Source organism: Petromyzon marinus, chromosome 49 (genome assembly GCF_048934315.1).
Source record: "Petromyzon marinus isolate PM22_M1 ecotype Great Lakes invasive population chromosome 49, UKy_Petmar_22M1.pri1.0, whole genome shotgun sequence".
In the NCBI taxonomy this organism is placed as follows: domain Eukaryota; kingdom Metazoa; phylum Chordata; class Hyperoartia; order Petromyzontiformes; family Petromyzontidae; genus Petromyzon; species Petromyzon marinus.
This window is the reverse complement of record NC_133715.1, coordinates 10949508-10971447: the sequence shown is the minus strand read 5'-3', so window position 1 is coordinate 10971447 and position 21940 is coordinate 10949508. Positions and strand designations below refer to the sequence as shown.

The 21940-nt window shown below is 47.8% G+C and overlaps 1 protein-coding gene and 2 non-coding genes across 5 annotated transcripts in view; 2 read left to right on the top strand and 1 right to left on the bottom strand.

The window, feature by feature from the left end:
- Window positions 1–16357, top strand: part of PARP4 (poly(ADP-ribose) polymerase family member 4) — a 45215-nt gene extending 28858 nt beyond the window's left edge. For 2 of the 3 annotated variants that reach the window (XM_032972842.2, XM_032972845.2), the window contains 11 exons: window positions 1051–1124; window positions 1879–2090; window positions 2964–3063; window positions 5445–5627; window positions 5986–6066; window positions 6722–6802; window positions 7590–7691; window positions 8673–10016; window positions 11410–11509; window positions 12386–12518; window positions 14227–16357. In XM_032972842.2, the coding sequence (XP_032828733.2) occupies window positions 1051–1124; window positions 1879–2090; window positions 2964–3063; window positions 5445–5627; window positions 5986–6066; window positions 6722–6802; window positions 7590–7691; window positions 8673–10016; window positions 11410–11509; window positions 12386–12518; window positions 14227–14389 (2573 nt within the window). In that variant the 3' untranslated portion in view covers window positions 14390–16357. Of the gene's footprint in view, window positions 1–1050; window positions 1125–1878; window positions 2091–2963; window positions 3064–5444; window positions 5628–5985; window positions 6067–6721; window positions 6803–7589; window positions 7692–8672; window positions 10017–11409; window positions 11510–12385; window positions 12519–13000; window positions 13153–14226 lie in introns of those variants that run through there. The other variant, XM_076074687.1, reaches the window with a different exon arrangement.
- Window positions 16358–19390: 3033 nt separating this feature from the next.
- Window positions 19391–19462, bottom strand: TRNAC-GCA (transfer RNA cysteine (anticodon GCA)). The gene has a single exon. It is a non-coding gene; the product is annotated as a tRNA-Cys (tRNA).
- Window positions 19463–19586: 124 nt separating this feature from the next.
- TRNAC-GCA (transfer RNA cysteine (anticodon GCA)) lies at window positions 19587–19658 on the top strand. The gene has a single exon. It is a non-coding gene; the product is annotated as a tRNA-Cys (tRNA).
- Window positions 19659–21940: the final 2282 nt, after the last annotated feature.

The following is a 21940-nucleotide window of genomic DNA, read 5'->3' as shown; positions in this document are numbered from 1 at the left end:
ACGTGCGCGGCGCCCGGCGAGGTTAAAAGGGCAGCTCCTTCCTTGTGTGTATGTTGAACTTCTTTCCCAACCTACGAAGCCAACCATGCTAATCGGAGGTGCGGGGGAAGGACAACAAACTAAACACAAAAAGCATTTCTGAAGAAATTCGTTTTCAATCTAGATTTGCACGGCTTTAGTGGCTTCCTAATATAAGGAAGAGGATTCCAGATGACCGCAGAAGCGCATCTGAAAGCGCGTGATGCAGTGACGATGGTCAGCCAAATGCCGCCACTGCGAGGATGACCGGAGTTTGCGTGATTAAACGTATGAGGTTAACGCCAAATAAAGTGGCCGGATTTACCGTGTCCCGCATATAATGGAAGTTTTTGGAGGACCAATACAAATGTCAATCTTAAATATAATCGCAGTCCTCCGAGTTTAAATAAACAGAACAGCTTGCAAAGCAACGCTGACATCTTGTTAGCTGTGTCTCTACATGGTGCAGAAATGTCATGCCAGGCAGTCCCGATTGTTACTACTCTATTTATAAATTCCAATAGTTGATTGTTCCATTTGCCTGTACTCTGCACACCAGCCAAACTTTAGAAATCACTGCCTCTGCATATCTACACATCCACGAGTTTGCTACCTTCAGGACAAATATTAAGACTTAATTAGGTCACACTGGCTATTCCCAGAATGATTCCTATTTCGTTGTATGATTCTCTTTGTTTTTTACTGAATGATTCTGCCCACGCTGAATGTTTCTACTTCCGTCAGAATTGTAATTTGTTATCATTACATAGTACGCTTCGAGATTCGGTATGAATGTGGATTTTGGTAATTCTAATTTTGGTAATTCTAATTCAACACCAAGAATGGTCTCAAGATTTACGTTGGAAAGGTAGAGTATTGATAACAATGTCTGTAGTAGTATTGAACATGTGGTCATTATATTGGCTTGTTTAAATAGGTGCATCACAGTTTGTCGATAAGCAGGTCACATGTGGTAAAGCAGGACAATGTTATACCTGGACAGCGATTTAACTGTGCACTGTTTCTTTACAGACTACAAGGAGCTCTTCCCTGTTTTCCGTGAATCCAGCCCATCCAATATCGCAACAGCAGTTAGCTTTATAAAGGTGAGTTTTAATGCTGTGAAATAAACTAAGTAACAAATATATATGAATATAACCTTTAAAAAATATTTGTAGCATATTTATAGTTAATTAATTAATACATTTATAACACGCACAATGTGAACTTAAGCAGGACATTCAGAGGCAAGGGAGGATAATAAGTAAGGAAAGAGAAGTCTTCAGATTGCGGCAGAAGGAGGGCACAGATATGAGCAGTGAAGGAGGGATTGAATTCCAGATGATGGGGGCCGAGAGAGAGGAGCAATATTCACTTTGTCTGTTTCGAGGGTCAGCCTTGACAAGGAGGCATCTTGAACCCGATTGGAGGCTGCAAGGTGAACTGTAGGACGAGACGGCAGGAGCGAGTAAGGCAGGTCGACCCAACGCGTGCTGGAACTTCTCCACAATATCCACTTGTACAGTACAGTCGTGGTGTTGTTGGTAAAGCACCTGACTCAAAATCAGAATCTGAAGATTAAAAATCCTTGTTGGGTGTGGGGCATCCACTCAGCCCATCATTCCTCCAAAGCCTAGAAAATAATCACCACCTTACAGGAAGTGGTTGTTGGCCGTTCTATGTAAAGACGAACCCCCCAACGTGACAGTGTCAAAGTTCAACTCTGCTCAGGTCCACCAGTGTAGACGATCGGCATCCCGTTGCTCGTTTGAACTCGGAGACCTCCACGGCTCTACGCACACCAACCCCTCGCCCTTTCTTCCTCCCCGACCCCCCCCCCCCCACCGCCCCCTCCGGCAGCGCTTGCACGCCGACGCGGGCAACACGGAGCTGTGGCGCCCTCTGCGCAGCGTGGCGCTGCTGGCCGGGGGCGTGGGCGGGAGCCGGGACGCGGCGGCTCCGCCGGTGTCCGTGCTGCTGCTCACGGACGGCGTGGCCCAGTCGGAGGCGCGCGCCACGCGGGAGGCACGGGAGAACGTGCGGCTCTTGCGGGTCCTCGCCTGCGGGGTCGGGTGAGCACCCCCTTTCTGCAGGAGTGACCTCGCGTCAGCCAACGCTGCGAGCGTGTGATGGGGCGACGCGGCGCCAAGTGGACGGAAAAGACACTTTAGAAGCCACGTCATCGGGAAAAGAGAAGGAATCTGGCACTGTTTGGACACGTATGTAGGATGGACAACAGGAAAATTAAAAGTATGTTGGGAAAAATGAGAGGAAGACCTAGAAGAAACTGGCTTGATGACGACATAAGGGATTGGTGCCAGAAAGATGTGACACTACTTAAGCATATTAGCACAAGACAGAGGAAATTGGAAACAAATTAGCAAATTTGCAGTGGACCGCCTGTGGGCGATCTGCCCATGGTTCGTGATGATGATAAATTGGAAATGGCCAGGTGGCACATGGGTCAAAGCGGCTGAGCCACCATGGCTAAGGTCCTAGTTTTAAATCTGGGATTCACCCCCCCTGTGATTAAAGCGGTGACGTGGCCGAGCAGTCTAGCGTTTGCCCAGTGGCCATCTTGGGTTAATACGCATGCCGTCTGCTTCACAGTGGATGTCAGAGATACCATGATGTTATTTTAATCCTGAGCCGTACTTAAAGCTATTCCGGAAATTATATTGGCACCACCTCCATCTCACCTTTTTTTGTTTTCAAGATCAATCACATTTATTAGAAACTTGTCCATAGGATTATAGGAATCTACCGTACAATAATATACGATTTGTATTGATAGGTCCACCTTGTACTCTAGTGCCTTACACCAATCATTCCTAGTCCCAAGCCATCCCGGCCTAGCAGTGTCCCCAAAACTATCACGTGAGAAATTAAGCCCTGGTTTGTAACAGATCATGACTAGTGTGTGCTGTGTGTTTCTGTTCGATCAGTGAAACGCCAAACAGATATTTCCTGAATGCTTTGGCACGAAACAGCGGAGGCGCTTGTGAATTCTTCACCGCTAAAAACAGATCAACGTGGACAGACAAGGTGAAAATCCCTCGTAACATGCAACATCACACCTAACAATTTTAGGGAATTTCACCAATGCAATTAAAATGATCTTGGTATTATGTTTGTGTGGTAGTAATGCTGTCCCCAGCACGCCAGTTTCAGAAAATGGTGCAAGTTTTTTTTTTTTTTTAAATCCCCCTGCCCATCTGCCCAGCAGGATAAATGGGAACCACCACCAGCACTTGTAGTGTGGATAATCTCCCACTACTTTAAAGACGTTTTTCACTTATTATTTATTTTACTAGGTTGGGCCCACTGTGCAATGTAGCTCTTTCTCAGAAGCAACCTGGCTATCATGAATGATAACTCAATAAAGTGGCATATCATCTTGTGGAAATTTATAGCAGCCATTTACTCTAAACGTGTGACGTTGATTCCAAATGTGGGGGTAGGGGGTGAGTGGGGAGCTGCCACCAGTGCCAATTTCCATGAGTCTCGTTTGTGAGTCTCGTTTGTGAATCTCGTTTGTGAGTCCCGTTTGTGAGTCTCGTTTGTGAGTCTCGTTTGTGAGTCTCGTTTGTGAGTCTCGTTTGTGAATCCCGTTTGTGAGTCCCGTTTGTGAGTCTCGTTTGTGAGTCCCGTTTGTGAGTCCCGTTTGTGAATCTCGTTTGTGAGTCTCGTTTGTGAGTCCCGTTTGTGAATCTCGTTTGTGAATCCCGTTTGCGAGTCTCGTTTGTGAGTCTCGTTTGTGAATCTCGTTTGTGAGTCTCGTTTGTGAGTCTCGTTTGTGAGTCTCGTTTGTGAATCTCGTTTGTGAATCTCGTTTGTGAGTCCCGTTTGTGAGTCCCATTTGTGAGTCTCGTTTGTGAGTCTCGTTTGTGAGTCTCGTTTGTGAGTCTCGTTTGTGAGTCTCGTTTGTGAGTCTCGTTTGTGAGTCTCGTTTGTGAGTCTCGTTTGTGAGTCCCGTTTGTGAGTCCCGTTTGTGAGTCCCGTTTGTGAGTCTCGTTTGTGAGTCTCGTTTGTGAGTCCCGTTTGTGAGTCCCGTTTGTGAGTCCCGTTTGTGAATCTCGTTTGTGAATCTCGTTTGTGAGTCTCGTTTGTGAGTCTCGTTTGTGAGTCCCGTTTGTGAGTCTCGTTTGTGAATCTCGTTTGTGAGTCTCGTTTGTGAATCTCGTTTGTGAGTCTCGTTTGTGAATCTCGTTTGTGAGTCTCGTTTGTGAATCTCGTTTGTGAGTCTCGTTTGTGAGTCCCGTTTGTGAATCTCGTTTGTGAGTCCCGTTTGTGAGTCTCGTTTGTGAGTCTCGTTTGTGAGTCCCGTTTGTGAGTCTCGTTTGTGAATCTCGTTTGTGAATCCCGTTTGTGAATCCCGTTTGTGAGTCTCGTTTGTGAGTCCCGTTTGTGAGTCTCGTTTGTGAATCTCGTTTGTGAATCTCGTTTGTGAGTCTCGTTTGTGAATCTCGTTTGTGAGTCTCGTTTGTGAATCTCGTTTGTGAATCTCGTTTGTGAGTCTCGTTTGTGAGTCCCGTTTGTGAATCTCGTTTGTGAGTCTCGTTTGTGAGTCTCGTTTGTGAATCTCGTTTGTGAGTCTCGTTTGTGAGTCCCGTTTGTGAGTCTCGTTTGTGAATCTCGTTTGTGAATCCCGTTTGTGAGTCTCGTTTGTGAATCTCGTTTGTGAGTCTCGTTTGTGAATCTCGTTTGTGAATCTCGTTTGTGAGTCCCGTTTGTGAGTCTCGTTTGTGAATCTCGTTTGTGAATCTCGTTTGTGAGTCTCGTTTGTGAATCTCGTTTGTGAGTCTCGTTTGTGAGTCTCGTTTGTGAGTCTCGTTTGTGAATCTCGTTTGTGAATCCCGTTTGTGAGTCCCGTTTGTGAGTCTCGTTTGTGAATCTCGTTTGTGAATCTCGTTTGTGAGTCTCGTTTGTGAGTCCCGTTTGTGAATCTCGTTTGTGAGTCTCGTTTGTGAGTCCCGTTTGTGAATCCCGTTTGTGAATCCCGTTTGTGAGTCTCGTTTGTGAATCCCGTTTGTGAGTCCCGTTTGTGAGTCTCGTTTGTGAGTCCCGTTTGTGAATCTCGTTTGTGAATCTCGTTTGTGAGTCCCGTTTGTGAGTCCCGTTTGTGAGTCTCGTTTGTGAATCTCGTTTGTGAATCTCGTTTGTGAGTCTCGTTTGTGAGTCCCGTTTGTGAATCCCGTTTGTGAATCCCGTTTGTGAGTCTCGTTTGTGAGTCCCGTTTGTGAATCTCATTTGTGAATCTCGTTTGTGAGTCCCGTTTGCGAGTCCCGTTTGAGAGTCACAATTGGGAGTCCCATTCACGAGTCCCGTTCGAGAGTCACGATTGGGAGTCCCGTTCGCGAGTCCCATTCGCGAGTCCCGTTCGAGAGTCACGATTGCGAGTCCCGCTTGAATCCGTGTGCCCCTAGATGCTGGCGCTGATGGAGAAGGCGACGCAGCCGGTGTGCCGCGACGTCACCGTCGAGTGGCAGCGCTTCGACCGCGGCGCCCTCGGCGGCGATCGCGTGGAGATGCAGGCTCCCAGGATGATCCGCTCCGTGTTTTGCGGCACGCGGCTCGTCGTGTACGGAATCGTGCCGCACTGCACGCAGGTGATGGCGCCTTGCACACACCGCCGCGCGGTCCAGCGGCACCGTCGCCAAAAGCCTAGCCACCTGTTGGCGACGAACATGGGTCCTGGCTCATCATGGCAAGGGGTCGGTGGTTCATGTTGAGATGAGATAGTCTGGGTGAGTTTGCTTGGTTAAAGCTGACATGGGTGATGAGTGAAGTCCGAACCGATCCTGGACCCCCGCCCCCTTCACCCTAACGTGCATGGAGCAACGTGGTGAAGCCTTGTCGAGTCATTGTGGAGGGCCTTAATCTACAAAGTGCATTGACAAAGTTCTGTAAACTGTGATTTTAATTGTAAATTATGATGTTCACACAGAGATCGGTGTCGTTTTGCAGGCAACGCTCCATGCCATTATCAACAACCAAGAGTTCTCTACGATGGTGTCGACCAGCAATTTGCAGATCACGCGTGGAAAGGCATGTTCTTTCGTGGTGCCCACACTTGCATACACGCAAGCACACTTCTACGATGTATGTTGCTTATTGTGAGGTACTTGGGTAAGATGTCCTTGAAATCGGGTGAATGGATGGATGGATGTGCCCTGTTCTGCACGTAATGCGGCCTTTTGGGGGAAGACCATTAAAAATGTGTAATGTAATGTGAATTGATAAGCGCTCAAAAATAACATTACAAGCTGTAACCGGGGATACATTTGGTCTTGATGAAAATAACAGCAATTTGTGAAGAAAACGAATATGGCCATTCCACCATTTAATTAGCCCGGTATTTCAAGGACAAGACAAAGATCCTCCGTATGTGCTATCAGCGAACACCAGTGAAGACTGGCACGGCATACAAGGTGGAGAGTGGCCAGCACCACACCCGACCGCGTTTGTCTCCCCAGTGGCGATATTTAAACAGCGCACCAGGTTCTCGTATGAGTCAACTTAGGGGAGACCCAGGAGCAGGTCAGATAATCGTCACTGGCGTTAGTCGCGAGTGAGAATCGAATTCGCGTCACCGGTTTCGTAGCGCTATACTGCAAGGACACACATGAGCACACACACGTGCACATCATACAACAAAGTGCATTGTTCCTGTGCTCACACTTGCCGAACGATCTCGTGACAGATGCTGCACAGGCTGACGGCTCACGCCATCATCCAAGACTACGAGGACGGGAACCTGCATCCGGACGAGACGCAGCACGAGGTTTTTTTTTTTTTTATCCGAGGCTCGCGCCTTCGGCTATGAGCGGTGTCCAAAAGCGTAACCTGCCACCGGCGTTGCCGCCCGGCTGGAGGAGTAGCTGCGGTGTCGTTACCGGGTGTTGACGTGGGGTGCCGCGTCGGACGCTCTGAGCCTAGTGTTTGCCACGATGAGCGGTTGCATGAATCGGTGGTGCTCGAAGCAAAGATAAATGTATTTGAATTTCACGTAGGAAAAGGGTGCAGCCTGGCAGTCAACTAATTGCGGTGCACCCAGTCATGGTGCTGAGTGGACAGAGGCAGGGGGATTTATGAAAACTGCACCATCGTGTCACCTGCCATGCTGGATTGTACATGCAGTGTGTTATCCATTACACCATGGCAGAATCCCTGGGTCTGTAATTTAGATAAATTCCAGTTCTCAGAATAAAAAAATATCGGTTTTGCTCTCATGTAATGGACATTTCTCTCTGTAGTAGGGAAGGTTGGTGCTCGTTGTAGTGTTACGAAGACAAATTATTTTCTCTTTATCCTCCTGCAGACTGATGAGACAAGCGCTCTTCGTGAGTTCGTCCACTGGCTCAATAAATCTACGTCCTTATCCAAACATCAGTCGGCAATCTCCAAAACCATAGACCACATCGTAACGCCACTGCCCATTGCGATATTTCGCCGGGAGGGTTTCAGATATTCACCATGAGGCGTGACTGAAGAAGCTACCGAGCGCGCGTAGCGAAAAGTCTGCCAAACTATACGCAGACGTGAAGATATATATTTTTTCTTCTCCACAGGTCATAATAGCAGAAATGAAGAGTCGAATCATCGAGTTGAGCAAGGAGTATTCGATTATAACGCCGTACACCAGCTTCGTGGCGGTGGAGGAAAGAGACTCTGTAAGTCTACAGTCCACGGTTTGGGCGTGTGGCTATGTTTGAAGGCGGCATATATACAGGCGTCCATCGCACAGCACGCGATTTGTGTTCCTGAAAAACAGCATGCAAGTCGAATCGCACCGTATGTGTATAATATCATTATTTTATCCCTATTGGCAGACTTTCCCCCTGCAACAGTGCCTTTGTGATGGCCTTGTGCTTATAAGAATGACGCAAGTACCAAATGTACAAAGTTGTTATGCCACTGACACTTCATGATTGAGCTCTTTATACGTACAAGCAGAGAAAATTAACCAAAAGGTTAATACAATTATCAGCTTTTGAGCATCTAGTGGCACTGTCCATAGGTTTCACCATGGTGGTTGGATGGCATGCTGTGCCACCTTTGGACGTCCCAGAGATTATTTCAAGACACGGGGTGGCTGAGAATGTGGATGCTTGTGGCAAAACTGTAGAGTTCACACACGGCAGTCTGTGCTTTACGAGGTAAGAGGCACAGCCCAGCAACTTCTTGCTCACGCCACTGCTGGTGGAAGGGCCTTGGCTAGAGGGAGCTCCATAGAGCTCCGGTAAATATTATTTTGACCTACTACCCATCGACTAACTGTGGCGCACCCATTTACACTGCTGGGTGGACAGAGGCAGGGGGATTTAAAAAAAGTTCCCCATTCCTCCAAAGGCCGCGCCGAGAGATTGAATGAAAACAGCGGTCTCTGGATTCAATTCTTGTGCATTGCGGTAATTATGATGCACCCGGGATGCTCTTGAGATGATGTCTGTTGAGACAGTGTAGCAATGAAATCTGCTTGTATGCAGATGCTAGGTGAATCATTACATTGCGATAGATGGTGTTGACTTGGAAAGGCCTTCACCCAGCAGTGGAAAGACTGGCTGATAATTTTGATGATATGAGGGCGTGCGCGCGTGTGTGTGCAAGTGGTCCACCTGAGTGTGAGGCTGTGGTCTCTCTGTGACCCACAGACACTGGCCGATGAAGCGACAGGCCCTGCACTGGACGAGCTGCTCTCCAAGGAGTCTGTGGACTTCCTGCCCTACGTGGGCTGGGTGGAGGAGGAGAAGGCGAGGAAGAAGAAGGGTTCAATGCAGTTCCACCTGCGGGCAGAAAAAACAAAAGCACCGGTCGGTGGAAGAGGAGGCTTGGCCTCCTCGAAAATAAAATATAGGAAAACACGTCCAGCATGTTTTAGTTTGATACCTGAAAAAACTGAACAAACTCCCGAAATTGAATTCGGCAGTGCAGCTGAACGTGCAAATTTGTCTCCGTTTGAAATAGAGGCTGCAGCAGACACGGCCTCTCAGTATCCTTCTGAAATCCAGCCAAAATTTGCTCATGCAAGTGTAGAAGCGGTACCGTGTTCCAATGAAGGTCCATTAAATCTCTCCAGACGAGATGTTAAGGACCATGGTGTGTCAGCTTCACGCATAACCACGATGTCTGCTAGCAGTAGATTTGGTGAACGCCATCTTTTACACCGAGCCGCACCAGTGATCTTAAAAGAAGCATTTGAATGTCGGCGATCTCAACAAGGATTCGGCAGCTCAGCTTACGCACCTCGATCTGTCGTTCACCAACTGAATTCCGCTGAAACACCAGTGCCTCTTATCAGAGCTCAAGCATTCGCCCCATTAACCATCTTCGATAACGTGCAGCCTCCAGGTGTTTCTCTGGGCGTCATTGCGATGGAAACGCCGAGCAGGTTCACTCCACCTTATCAAGACACCTTTGAGCGGGGACAGGCAAGGAGACAATCGGACCGTTTCACTAATAGTGCCTATCCCTTTAAACCTCAAAAATGCTTGGCTCGCGTTAAAAAACCTCCACCTCCACTATTATGTTTTACGGCCCGTAGCCCATCAAGTGCGGCACCAATGCCCGACGTCCACGAGCTTAGAGCTGCTGGTTTAATGAGCAGAGTGCCTGAATGTGCAAAACGAGACGTGTGCGCATTGCAACTACCTAACAGGGATTCACCACCAACTGACTTTCCAGAACCTCCACGTCTCCCGCCTCCACCTCCAGCGCAGCATGCCTCGCGTTTTGGACAACCAATGCACGATGACTTTCAGTCTTCAACTTGTCAAGCAGCCAGCCGACTTTGTGAAGAGTCTCCGTTTGGAGGCTCGTCCAATTTATCGGAGAGTTTCAGCAGCGAGGATGATTATGGGATGCCTTTTGAAAGTTGTCTAATGTTCCACACATCACCTGGAGTTTCCCTGTGTGGCAGCAGTGGGTCATCCGAGTTCTCCGATACGACCCCTTGGCAACACGCTGACTTGAGCAAGATCACGTGTCTTCAAAACAAGGTGATATTAACAGTATGGTAATATACATGCATGCCGTTTATAAATGGACGATACAGTATTAGCACTGGCTAATCACATTCCTTTATCATCTGCAGTGTAAATACAAGTATTATGAAGTAATATACACTTGCTTTTCGTTAAATCTTGTTGAATTGCATAGAACACTGCTAAGCCAGTATGTACGTTTATGTTTGTGTTTTGTCATCTTCCATTGTATATCCACTGCTGGATGAAGGTTACCATGCCATCACCATCACTAACGGTGCTGTGGTAGCACAATCAATTTCGCTTCTGCACTTTGACCTCTGTCCTCTCTCCCACCGGTGTGCACTGCTCGTCACTCTCAGGCGTCTTTTCTCCTTTTGGCGGCCGTTCGGTCACGAGCCTCTTCCTTCAGTCGTCATCCATTCTTGCCACGATGTGTCCTGCCCAAGTCCACTTAATCTCCTTCAGAATCGATGTCTCAGTTTTTACGTTTGATCGCTCATCCACGTTTTCTCTCCGTCATCTCTCCACTCTTCGTTGCGCACTTTTCAGCTTTTGTTTCATTTGCTTTATCAATCGTCATGTTTCGGATCCGTATGTCATGAGGCGTAATGTGCATTGATTAAAAAAAAAACGTTGTTAATGCACATTGGGTCAATATGAGCGATATGAAAGCCATGCACAGCAAGTCTGCATAAAATAAGAGAAAAACTCTAGTTGGTGAGATGGAACTGAAAAACACAGAATATGTATCACTAGGGGAAATTATTGAAGGCAGATCAGGAACAAAACAATAGAATAAAGAGGCACACAACAAAAGGATGGAGTGCCATTGTTGTTAGGTGGAAATTAAGGAAAATAAAAATTTCTATAATGTACTGGAATGCCTCAAAGGAGATACAACCCAAAAACAAATTTATATTATTTTCAGATACAACTGTCTTTTGTGAAACTTGCACAGTAGGGGTCACACTTTTCCCACATACTGCAATAAAATTGTCTAATGGCTGTCACCCTGATCAATTGAAATCTCAATAGATGGAATTTATCCAAATTCAGTGCAAAGCCAAATTTAATTATGTTTTTTGTACAATCTTTGGTGACCAGGCTGGAACCACGAACCTTTCCTGTACCTTACACTTCTATCCTGCTTTTGTATTGTTCTACCATTCTGGCCCTACTGGACATGTGAAAAATAGCATTATAGCTCATCGGATGCCTCCTGCAGTACAAATATTCAGATTCTGATTAAAACAAAGGATGGAAGGCCTAGTTCTGCATCTGCAAGAGCGTTTTATTTTCGGTTGAAATATTCCTTGAAGCCCCTTGGCAAATGGTGACTATTTGAGAACGATAGTTACATTTCCACAATGTTTCTTTGAGTAAATGTTTTTTTTTTTGCAATCAGGATGGGTCCTGGGATGGTGGCGTGGAGCTGTCCTCCCTCGTTGGCTGGAGCCCAGATCACATCACCGTCATTCTGAAGAAGCAGGGCATACAGTCCCTAGGTGCAATGGCTTTAACTTGTTCGAATTTAAGACAATGCATATGATTCTTAACAGTAATTGCTTCCTAGCAGTCGATTTTAATTTGTGCCTTATTTATAAGATGGTCCCACTACTATTTATAATCTGAGTGTCCATGTAAAGATTCAACCACCGATGTGATCTGATGATTATTTTACAAGTCATTTTTATTGTTTTGCATTTTTTCAAGGATTTTGTCACGTGTGTGCAGTTAGTTGCATGAGTCTTAAATTAAAAAAAAATGCTTATGATTCACAAGGACCTTAAACAGAGCATTCTTCAGTGCAAAATTATATTTGTGTATCGTGAGCACAAGAACTAATGGTAACTAATCGCGGCACTTTGAATTTAGCATTATTTTTTAATTAGTGTGTGAAATATTACTGGCATTTATGTCATTATTGTAAAGCATGAATCTTAAGCAGAACTGCAGAAATATCCCAGTGCATTTTCTCTAAATATATATTGTGGTGAAATTGAGTAAAAACCTCACTTGTTGAGGTATACTGTGATTCTTGGAAATAATGAGTCCCTAAATGATACTTAGAAATAATGAGCCAATGCTCTCCCATGAGTAAAATTTTTATTACACTCTGAAAATTAAACATCGCAGGATAGATTTGTTTCAAACGATCGAAAGAGAAAAAATAAGTATTCCGCGTATATGCTGTGCAGCTTGCCGATGTGTTGTTGGGCTTGGTGACCGACGTTCTGCTCCGCATACCTTCTTCAGGGTGATGCTGAACAACACGCAGTGCAACGTCGGATAATCCACACTGCAAAACCGTGAACACCTACGCAAGTCTGATTTCCCCCCCCCCCCCCGCTGTGTGCTTTCACCGAACGCAAACATCCCAGGGCTACGCATGGAGGAAGCCATCGTCCGGCTGGTGTGGACGCTGCTCGTGCTGCAGATCCTGCGCCTGCGCATGGGGCTGGCCTCGAGCCTGAATGAGTTTGTGCTGTTGCTGCTCCGACGAGACGTCAGCACGTGAGTGCCACGCTGCCGTCACTTTACAAAGCGCTCGGCTCGCTAACCCGCTCCTGTCCTTCCACATACACACACGCATTCATGTATGTACTGTGTGTTGAACTTCTTTCGCACCGTACGTGGCCAACCGTGCTAATTGGAGGTGTGGGGGAAGGACAAAAAAACTAAGCACAAAAAGCAGTTCTAAAGAAATTAGTTTTAAAAGTGCATAGCTCCAGTGGCTTCCTAATATCGGAATATCGTTCCAGACAGCTGCAGAAGTGCATCTGAAAGCGTGTGATGCAGCGACTCTTTTTGTTCGATGACAAGCCAAAAGCCGCTGCGAGGATGATTGGAGTTCACGTGATGGTTTATGTCCCTTAACGAGATCAGCGATTCTCCCACGCAATTGCCCTCTCTCTACAAAACAAATACAGGGCGCTTCTAAAAAATGTTAACACTTCGCAGAATTTGCAACAATACCACAAAAAATGTGCCTCCAGGTCTCTGGAGACCACCTGGAAAAGATTCCAAGCATGTGTTGACAATGATGGCGAACAAGTGGAGACTGACTTTTTGAAGCTATTAACATGAATTTGTTATCATGTTACGCTGTATTTTCAGTTCTTTTTCCATTAAAAACGATAGTCCCATATACGTGTTCACATTTTTTTAAAGTATTGCCACCATTTCTGATTCATAATTGATTTTTTTTGGGTCAGATCGCATGAGTACAATGTCAACGTGTCGTACTCCCTCCTCCACCTGACACAGCCGATTAAATACTTTATCATATGAAGTGTCAATTCATTATCGCTTCAGCAGCATCAATTGTGTGGCTGGAGAGCTATTCACACACATTTGACAATTGAGTACGGACGTTTTGGCGGTAGTTACAACCAGCATTGCCAGGCGATTGCGAGAATTGCAAAAATGTCCTCCAGTCCTGGACATTAAATAGGTGGTATGTCATCGTTGTACCCCGTCACATAAATTATGTTTTGACTCACGTGATCTCAGCCAACGTGTTCAACCCACTGTTTCTGTACAACGTCTTGCGGGAGCCACTCTGACTTGACCTTGTTGATGTGGCCTTAGAGGCCAGTCGACTCAGGAGAACAATGCTACAAACGGCAGAGCCAACACTGCGGAGGCCCGACGTCCCAATCTGGGTTTCAGCCACCCGTGATTAAAGCGGGTACCCCCAAGTATAGCCCAGCGGTGGCACGTTTACCGCTTGCAGCGCGGCTTCGCAGTCCGAGCCCGGCGGCCGCCCAGGTTAACACTGCGGGTGTGATGGTCATAAAAAAAAAACATGTTCCGTGTGCTTCAGTGAACTTTAAAGATACCATGAAGTTATTCAAAAGAGAGGGAGGGGTGCCTATGTACCCGTGTCATCGACAATGCATTGGCACTGTCCATCTGCCTGCAACAGGGGGACATGACTACTCTCGTAAAGATGATCCAATATGAATTAAACTTTAGCCCAAGGTTTGTTGTTACCATGAGAAAAACCAAGTTTATCAAAGGTTTACCCAAAACTTGGCAATAAGAAAAAGAGTCCTAAAAGAACAAACCGCATGTTGGATAGCACTTCAGCTTCCATGCATCATTTCAGAATCTCAGAATCCTTTTTAGGCTGGAGGAATCCAATGAGCTCTGAAGCTCTTTTTTTCACAGACTTGCAGTCATTTGACAATGGCTGTGTCGCGTGTCGCCTGGACTTTAGGTTGGCTGAGCTGGATATGTTCATGCCGGGGAGTGCCGACGCATTTGCGCGAGCGGCCTCCTGGATCCGGTCGACGGAGAGCGTGTGCCCGTGCGTGTGCACGCGGCTCGAGCTGGGCCCCAACTGGCAGGCAGCCACCTGCAGTCTGCTTGGAGTGGCCTGATGGAGTCTGCACGTGCCTGCAAATACACACATGCCCGCACACACACACACGCAGCCGTACGCTCGCGCACGCATACACGCGCACATATACACTCGCGTATGTTAAGGGAACTTCCAGAGGAGTATGTCATTTAAGGGTTAAGTGGTTTCGACGATAACGCAAGACGTGATGCACTTGGATGAGACTCTCAAGATTCGCGGCGAATCCACTCGTAAAAAGCATTCCCGATGAACTGGCGCGTGCCCTTTTTCTGGCTCTCTGGGCCGTTCTCTGTTCTTTTCAATGAACCCTTTAACTTCCCGTCCCAGCTCATTGACCAGCCTCCATTTACCGTTTCAACTACGTGGGTATTTACCCTTCAAATCCCCTGGCCAATCAAGAATTGAAGGTCAGGCGTCCCGCCAACCATGCGCGCACGCCCAGCAGCCAGCCAATATTTAGGTGAGCTGAGCACGTGCTCGGCTCGTAGGAGCCCTGGCAAGTGACGGGCTGGCCCATCAAGTTAAAGGGCGCTCCCCGTTTACGTTTTAAGAAATTTAAAGTTTTAAACTGTGAGTCATCACAATGCTGTATGTGGGGCCACTTAAACAATAATAAAGTATCTTCTTTGGTTCTTTCGGTAAAGTCACGTAGAATGAGAATAAAATAATAAATTGATAAAATAAAATAACACAATAATATTGTGAGAATATTATTGTGTTATTTTATTTTATCAATTAATTATTTTATATTGTGAGAATATTATTGTGTTATTTTATTTTATCAATTTATTATTTTATTCTCATTCTACGTGACTTTACTGAAAGAACCAAAGAAGATTAATCCTTGCAGTCACGAAAGCTTTAAATCGAAATAATAAAGTATTTGACGGACCCTACACTCACCGCCCACAGCAGGCTCTGCTAACATTGTTGATAAACCACCTTGTGTATTTTTACAGTTGGGCTGTGTTGTGGTTATACCCTTATAAAAAAATACACATTTAGTGTTAAGAAGGATTACACACATTGTCTCAATCATATGTATTTTAATACTCATCAATGATAATGAGGAAAATTATAATTAATTGGTTAATGGTTGTTTGCATACATATGTTATTTCGTTCAGGAAACGTGGCACCACACATAGGAGACTAACTTGACTTGAGAGCTATGTAACAAGGTTTGGAGGTTGGCTAAGTCCACCAGAGACTCCCCTACTCCAGAGCACGACATTATACTCACAAGCTGTGGCCACACCAGACGCAACTTGAGGCCAAACGTACTTAAAACGACCCTCGGAAATAGGAGGAGAGTCGGTGGATGAGTCAGCTGTGGCCATACCTGGCATGGGACTCGAGGCCAAACACAAACTACCCTCATCCCCGAAATAGGAGGATGGAGTGAAGGTGAAGTTGTGGATGGCTGGTAAATTGTAAGGTCTTCATTGTCTCGCAAGATCGAGAACGTAAATCCAATAAGAAACGCATTCATTCTTATACAATGGCGCATTCAATCAGTACAGCAGTGGGCTAAATTAGTCACCAGTTGCATCAACCACCGGGCTGACGCTGCTCTGTCGCCACCCATCAATCTGCTGCCTGCGCTATGCACGTGACGACTTCACAATCAACAGCACAGAATATGCCTACATGCTTGCTGTCGCCTCAACGCTAGCGTGAGACTGACTACTGCTACAAACTGAAAGCTGATTGTCTTTGTTGAGTTTGCCTTCTAATGATATTAATATTAATCATGAATTTAGCCATTGATTACTTGATTTGTATCACCGTAGCAATCATTCTTTGGATCAAGTGTCAGTTGCGTATTTTATGACTGGCAGTCTGAAGTGGGTGGCTTCCATTCAATGTTTAATTTTGGGTATGCAAGCCACCCATTTTTATTAATCACTTAAAATTTTATAAATTATAGGGCCAAAATACGCAATTGTATACTTGTGGGTGCAAATAAAAGTGTGTGAATTGAAAAACTTTTTACCACTTTTTTACGTTGTCCCAATGTCGTTAACTTAATGAAGACATTAATGTAAATTCTGCCCATTTGCATACAGGAAGCTGATGTAATGTTGAAGTGCAGCAAATAAATTAAAGTTAGAGCAAGAAGGACGAGAGATCAGTGAGGCAGATTTACCCCAACAGTGAGTGGCCTTCAGGACGTCTTTGGAAATAATATTCTGGAAGAAGTAAAGAGCAGATCGAGAGAATACAGAGAGACACTGTATAAGCTAGATGAACGCGTTAACAAATAATGTGATGCAGGAAAGTACGAACAAGAACCTACTGTGGCTGAGTGTGAAGTACGCCAGGCCCTGAAGAAGCTCACAAACAAAGCCCCAGGAGGAGAGGCATATCCATTGAGCTCATCAAGGGAGCAGGAGATGAGGATATTCAGATACAGTTTTGTATCAACAGATTTGGTCTCGCAGCGAGTGGCAAGCGTTCCGTTATCTACCTCTCTATATAAGAAAGGCGACCCCAGCAAATGCTGCAACAACCGTACGAGAGCTCTCATATCACATACCAGCAACGTTTTGTTGAAGATTACTCGACATAAAATGGAGAGCTATGTAGAACGAGAACTACCAGATATCCAAGCAGACTTTAGGAAAACAAGAGACCAAATCGTAAACAGAGAGATAATGTAAACATCAAAAGAATACCGGCAACAGCTGTACCTCTGCTTCATTGATTACTCTTCGTAGAATGAATGAATATTAATGATTTTAATTAAGCTTTTTTTAATGGCATCTTGAATTGTCACACGAGACGAGTCCGTGTCGAAAATTTCAGCTCGTTAGGCTTCGTAGACCCGAAGATATTAAAGCGTCAAATATTTGAAAGAATATAAACGGACAACACGGCATCCTCGAGAAACGTGCATAGTAGAGTCGTAGTGATAACAAAAACATCGAAACGGGTTCCGATTGGTGGCCCGAGATCGCTTTCCGATTAGCGGGTGCCTATCTCTGGCACAAGACGGAGGGAACTGTGCAGTGGACACCTACCGGGCTATCTCGCCAGAGATCGTGATGATGATGATGAAGATCCCCAGGCGCTTGGTGGGAATGGGGAAGAGCAACGCTGATGAGCCGACTGTACCATGCTCGGTGCTGCCGCTGACTGGCGGTGATCTTTGGCACAGCGCTCGACCCCCGTTCGAGCGACTTCCCAACGTGGCACGCAACGACCCCGGCACGGACGAGTGTTGGAGAAGAGCCGCTCCGTGAGCCAGCGCGAGTCGCCGTGGACTTGGGGGGGCCGGGGAGTGAGGATGGAGTCCCGACACTGCGGCACCCTTCAGGCAGTCGTCGTTGCTCCTAGAAGATTAAAAAAAACATTGCGTTCATGTCATTTTATTTCGGGTCTTGTCCGGTTACATTGCCCCCCCCCTCCTCCTCCTCTCCTCCCCGCCTTTCCCTCATCATTCCCTTCACTCCGCCTTGATAGGTATTGTGTCTCAAATCGTTGCCCCTGTGATGGGAGGGCGGCGTGCCCAGGTGCTCCAGGTGCCCAGGTGCTCCAGGTGCCCAGGTGCTCCAGGTGCCCAGGTGCTCCAGGTGCTCCAGGTGCCCCCAGTGCCCAGGTGCCCCAGGTGCTCCAGGTTGCACCAGGTGCCCCCAGTGCCCAGGTGCCCAGGTGCTCCAGGTGCTCCAGGTGATTCAGGTACCCCCAGTGCCCAGGTGCCCCAGGTGCTCCCTGTGCCCAGGTGCTCCAGGTGCCCCCAGTGCCCAGGTGCTCCAGGTGCCCAGGTGCTCCAGGTGATGCAGGTGCCCCCAGTGCCCAGGTGCCCCAGGTGCTCCAGGTTGCACCAGGTGCCCCCAGTGCCCAGGTGCCCAGGTGCTCCAGGTGCTCCAGGTGCCCAGGTGCCCCCGTGCCCCAGGTGCTCCAGGTGCTCCAGGTGCCCAGGTGCCCAGGTGCTCCAGGTGCTCCAGGTGCCCAGGTGCGCCAGGTGCTCCAGGTGCCCAGGTGCCCCAGGTGCCCCGTGCTCCAGGTGCTCCAGGTGCCCAGGTGCCCCAGGTGCCCCGTACTCCAGGTGCTCCAGGTGCTCCAGGTGCCCAGGTGCTCCAGGTGCACCAGGTGCTCCAGGTGCCCCAGGTGCTCCCTGTGCCCAGGTGCTCCAGATGCTCCAGGTGCCCAGGTGTTCCAGGTGCTCCAGGTGCCCAGGTCCCCAGGTGCCCAGGTGCCCCAGGTGCTCCAGGGGCTCTCGTCCGTTCCGCAATCACGAGCGTGTGGTGGTGACTCGCGACCCCAGTCGCACGCTTTGCTACACGCTGCCGTCCTCCACTTGATACCCCTACTGTAATGTGTCACTGGTTCATAAAAAAACAAATGCTGATACTGGATATTAAAATAATGACGAGAGCCACTCCGAGCAGAGCCACTCGGGCCTCGCCGTGTCGCACTTCCAGCGCCGCTACCGAGAGACGTCGACGCGAAGACCGCGCAGACGTCGGGACGGCTGGGGGCGGCGCTCCTCTTCGGTGCAAGGCCCCGCGGCCACTGGCGGCCACTGGCGGCCCCTGGAGGCCTTTAGTGCGGCCCCGATAAGACAGCGAGTGGACACACCGCCCGTCACCATCATCGTGCTGCTGTCAAACCCCCAACTGTTTCAAATGGTGTGGCGGTCCTCACGCTGATGATGTCTCATCGGCGAAAGTGGCCCCCCTCTGAAGATGAGTGAAGACCACTGGCATAGAGTGTGTTCAGAACACCCCACCCTCTCGTTTGTGTGGCTAACAGATAATAAACAATTTTTTGGTGTGCACACGAAATAAGATCAAACCTCTCAATTACAGACACTGTGTACGCTTTGTGTGAGATAAGCGTTAACGCGCATGGGACACCGTTGTAAGACATTCAAAATGTAGCTGAATCATTTCACTGGAATTCCGTAGTTGTTGTTGAAGCCACTGCCACGAACATAATTCAGACATTTGTTTAGATGCTGGTCCATTCTGTCGTCTGAGTTGAAAAAAAAAGTTTGGCGTTAAAAAAAAACTTGCAGGGGGCACCCGGATTTGAACCGGGGACCTCTTGATCTGCAGTCAAATGCTCTACCCCTGAGCTATACCCCCAAGTACCATACATGCCGTGCAGATTATACATTTTATAAGTAATCCTGGGCAATGGTTGGCATCCGAGTGGTCACAGGTAGTATAATCTGTGCTTTTAAGTCCTGCTAAGCGGCTATAACGATGTGGGGGTATAGCTCAGGGGTAGAGCATTTGACTGCAGATCAAGAGGTCCCCGGTTCAAATCCGGGTGCCCCCTTCTTATTGAAAACATTTATTTTGCTTACTCAAATTCAACATACGCAAAAAAAATCGCGAATCGATTCAAGTTATCCGTTAGGGTAGACCTGCTCTAAAATTCACTTTTCCCACCCTGCCCCCCAACAAAACCAAGGTGTATTATGCATCATGATTATGATGTGGGATTTCTTCTGCCAGAATGATAATCATTGTTCCGGAATTGCGTTTTGAGCATGAAAAACACTCAGCGAGGTGCCCTATTCAGTTTTAATTGCGAAAACTGTCGGGAATTCGATTTCAGACGCCAGTGTCGCGTTGTTGCGCCACACGGGGGCGCGTTTGCATTAGCCAGCATCAAGGCCGAACACGCAAGGGGAGGGAGCCACTTCTCCAGGGATCCTAAACGTGAGAGGGCCCGCACAACGTGAGAGGGCCCACCGTGGCATTCAGCCGCGGGGCTCCAGGAACCTTAACATTTTTTTTATTTTACGAGATAATAAGACCCACTGAGCGATATATAGCTCAGTCATAGCAGCCAAATAGTCTCAAGGCATGTTTATAAATGTGGCGGTACAAAAACGGATGACCCGGAGAAAAATACAAGCGAGCACGGGGAGAACACGAAAACTCCAAATATACAGCAGGCGTCAGGGTCATGTCCTCGTGCACACCAGGCGAGGTAGTTAACATCTCGCCACCGCGAGGCAGGAGAAGCATGTTGGTGACGTTGGTGGTGGTGCTGGCCCATGGGGGGGCCCTAAGCAGGGCATTTGTTTGTAAGCCCTCCGTTAGGGCTCACAATCCTCGTGAGATGACATAAAATATATATGGACAAGAAAGATAGACGGAGTGCGATAAGAGAAATACGGACCAAAAATAGAGCAGTTTAACCACGTAGGCTTTCGCGACCATTATTATTCATAATAAAGGTTTATTATCAAAAATAGAGCCTTTGTGAGAAAAAAGATGCAGACGATAAGAGATGAGAGAGCTTCTTGTAATTGACTGTTTATGTTAATTAGCTTGTGGTTATTAGGATTTGATGTGATATTTGATGCACTCCTATTTATTATTAATCCCTCGCTCATTGTGCTGCTGAGGGCGCTGTGCGTGCTCTTGCTTTGTTTATGCCCTAGCGCCAGCCACTCTGTCCCTGTGTCCTGCTTGCAAGAGTCGTTGTAGAGGTTGCGGCTGAGTAATGATGCTTTCATTAAGTTGATGACAATTAATGATCGCGCTCACGGCTCTGCTGTGCTCCCCAAGAGTCGCGATGTACAAATGACAGCGAATCTCGTACAATGTCATATTAGAATACTTTTCCGAGTTAACCTGTTTCATGTCACCCGACTCCTTTGACCGTCTACATTGGCCAGCGGTGATGAAGTATGGTCCACAAAGACGGTGGTCACTGCATCGCGTGGCGCTTTCAGAATCACTTCTGTATAGCCGTCTGTGACGCTCTTCCTTCCGATATTAGGAAGCCACTGGAACTATGCACTTTTAAACAATTTAGATTGAAACCTCATTTCTTTAGAACCTTTTTTGTGCTTAATTCGTTGTGCTTTCGCCGCACCTCCGATTCGGACGGCTGACGACGGTTAGGGCGGCTGACGATGGTGAGGACGGCTGACGACGGTGAGGATGGCTGATGACGGTGAGGACGGCTGACGACGGTGAGGATGGCTGACGATGGTGAGGACGGCTGACGACGGTTAGGGCGGCTGATGACGGTTAGGGCGGCTGATGACGGTTAGGGCGGCTGATGACGGTTAGGGCGGCTGACGATGGTGAGGACGGCTGACGACGGTTAGGGCGGCTGACGACGGTTAGGGCGGCTGACGACGGTGAGGGCAGCTGACGACGGTTAGGGTGGCTGACGACGGTTAGGACGGCTGACGACGGTTAGGGCGGCTGACGACGGTGAGGACGGCTGACGACGGTGAGGGCAGCTGACGACGGTTAGGGTGGCTGACGACGGTTAGGACGGCTGACGACGGTATGGGCGGCTGACGACGGTTAGGGCGGCTGACGATGGTGAGGACGGCTGACGACGGTTAGGGTAGCTAACGACGGTTAGGGCGGCTGACGACGGTTAGGGCGGCTGACGACGGTTAGGGCGGCTGACGACGGTTAGGGCGGCTGACGACGGTGCACTTCCTCGACGCCCACGGGGAGGTCGCGAAACATTTCGCGTGATTCACCAACCCTCGCTTCCATAGTGCTGGCGTGCACGACCAACGCGGAAATCGCCTCGTACCACCCACCGTATGGGGCAATTACTAAAGGTGGATCGACCAACCT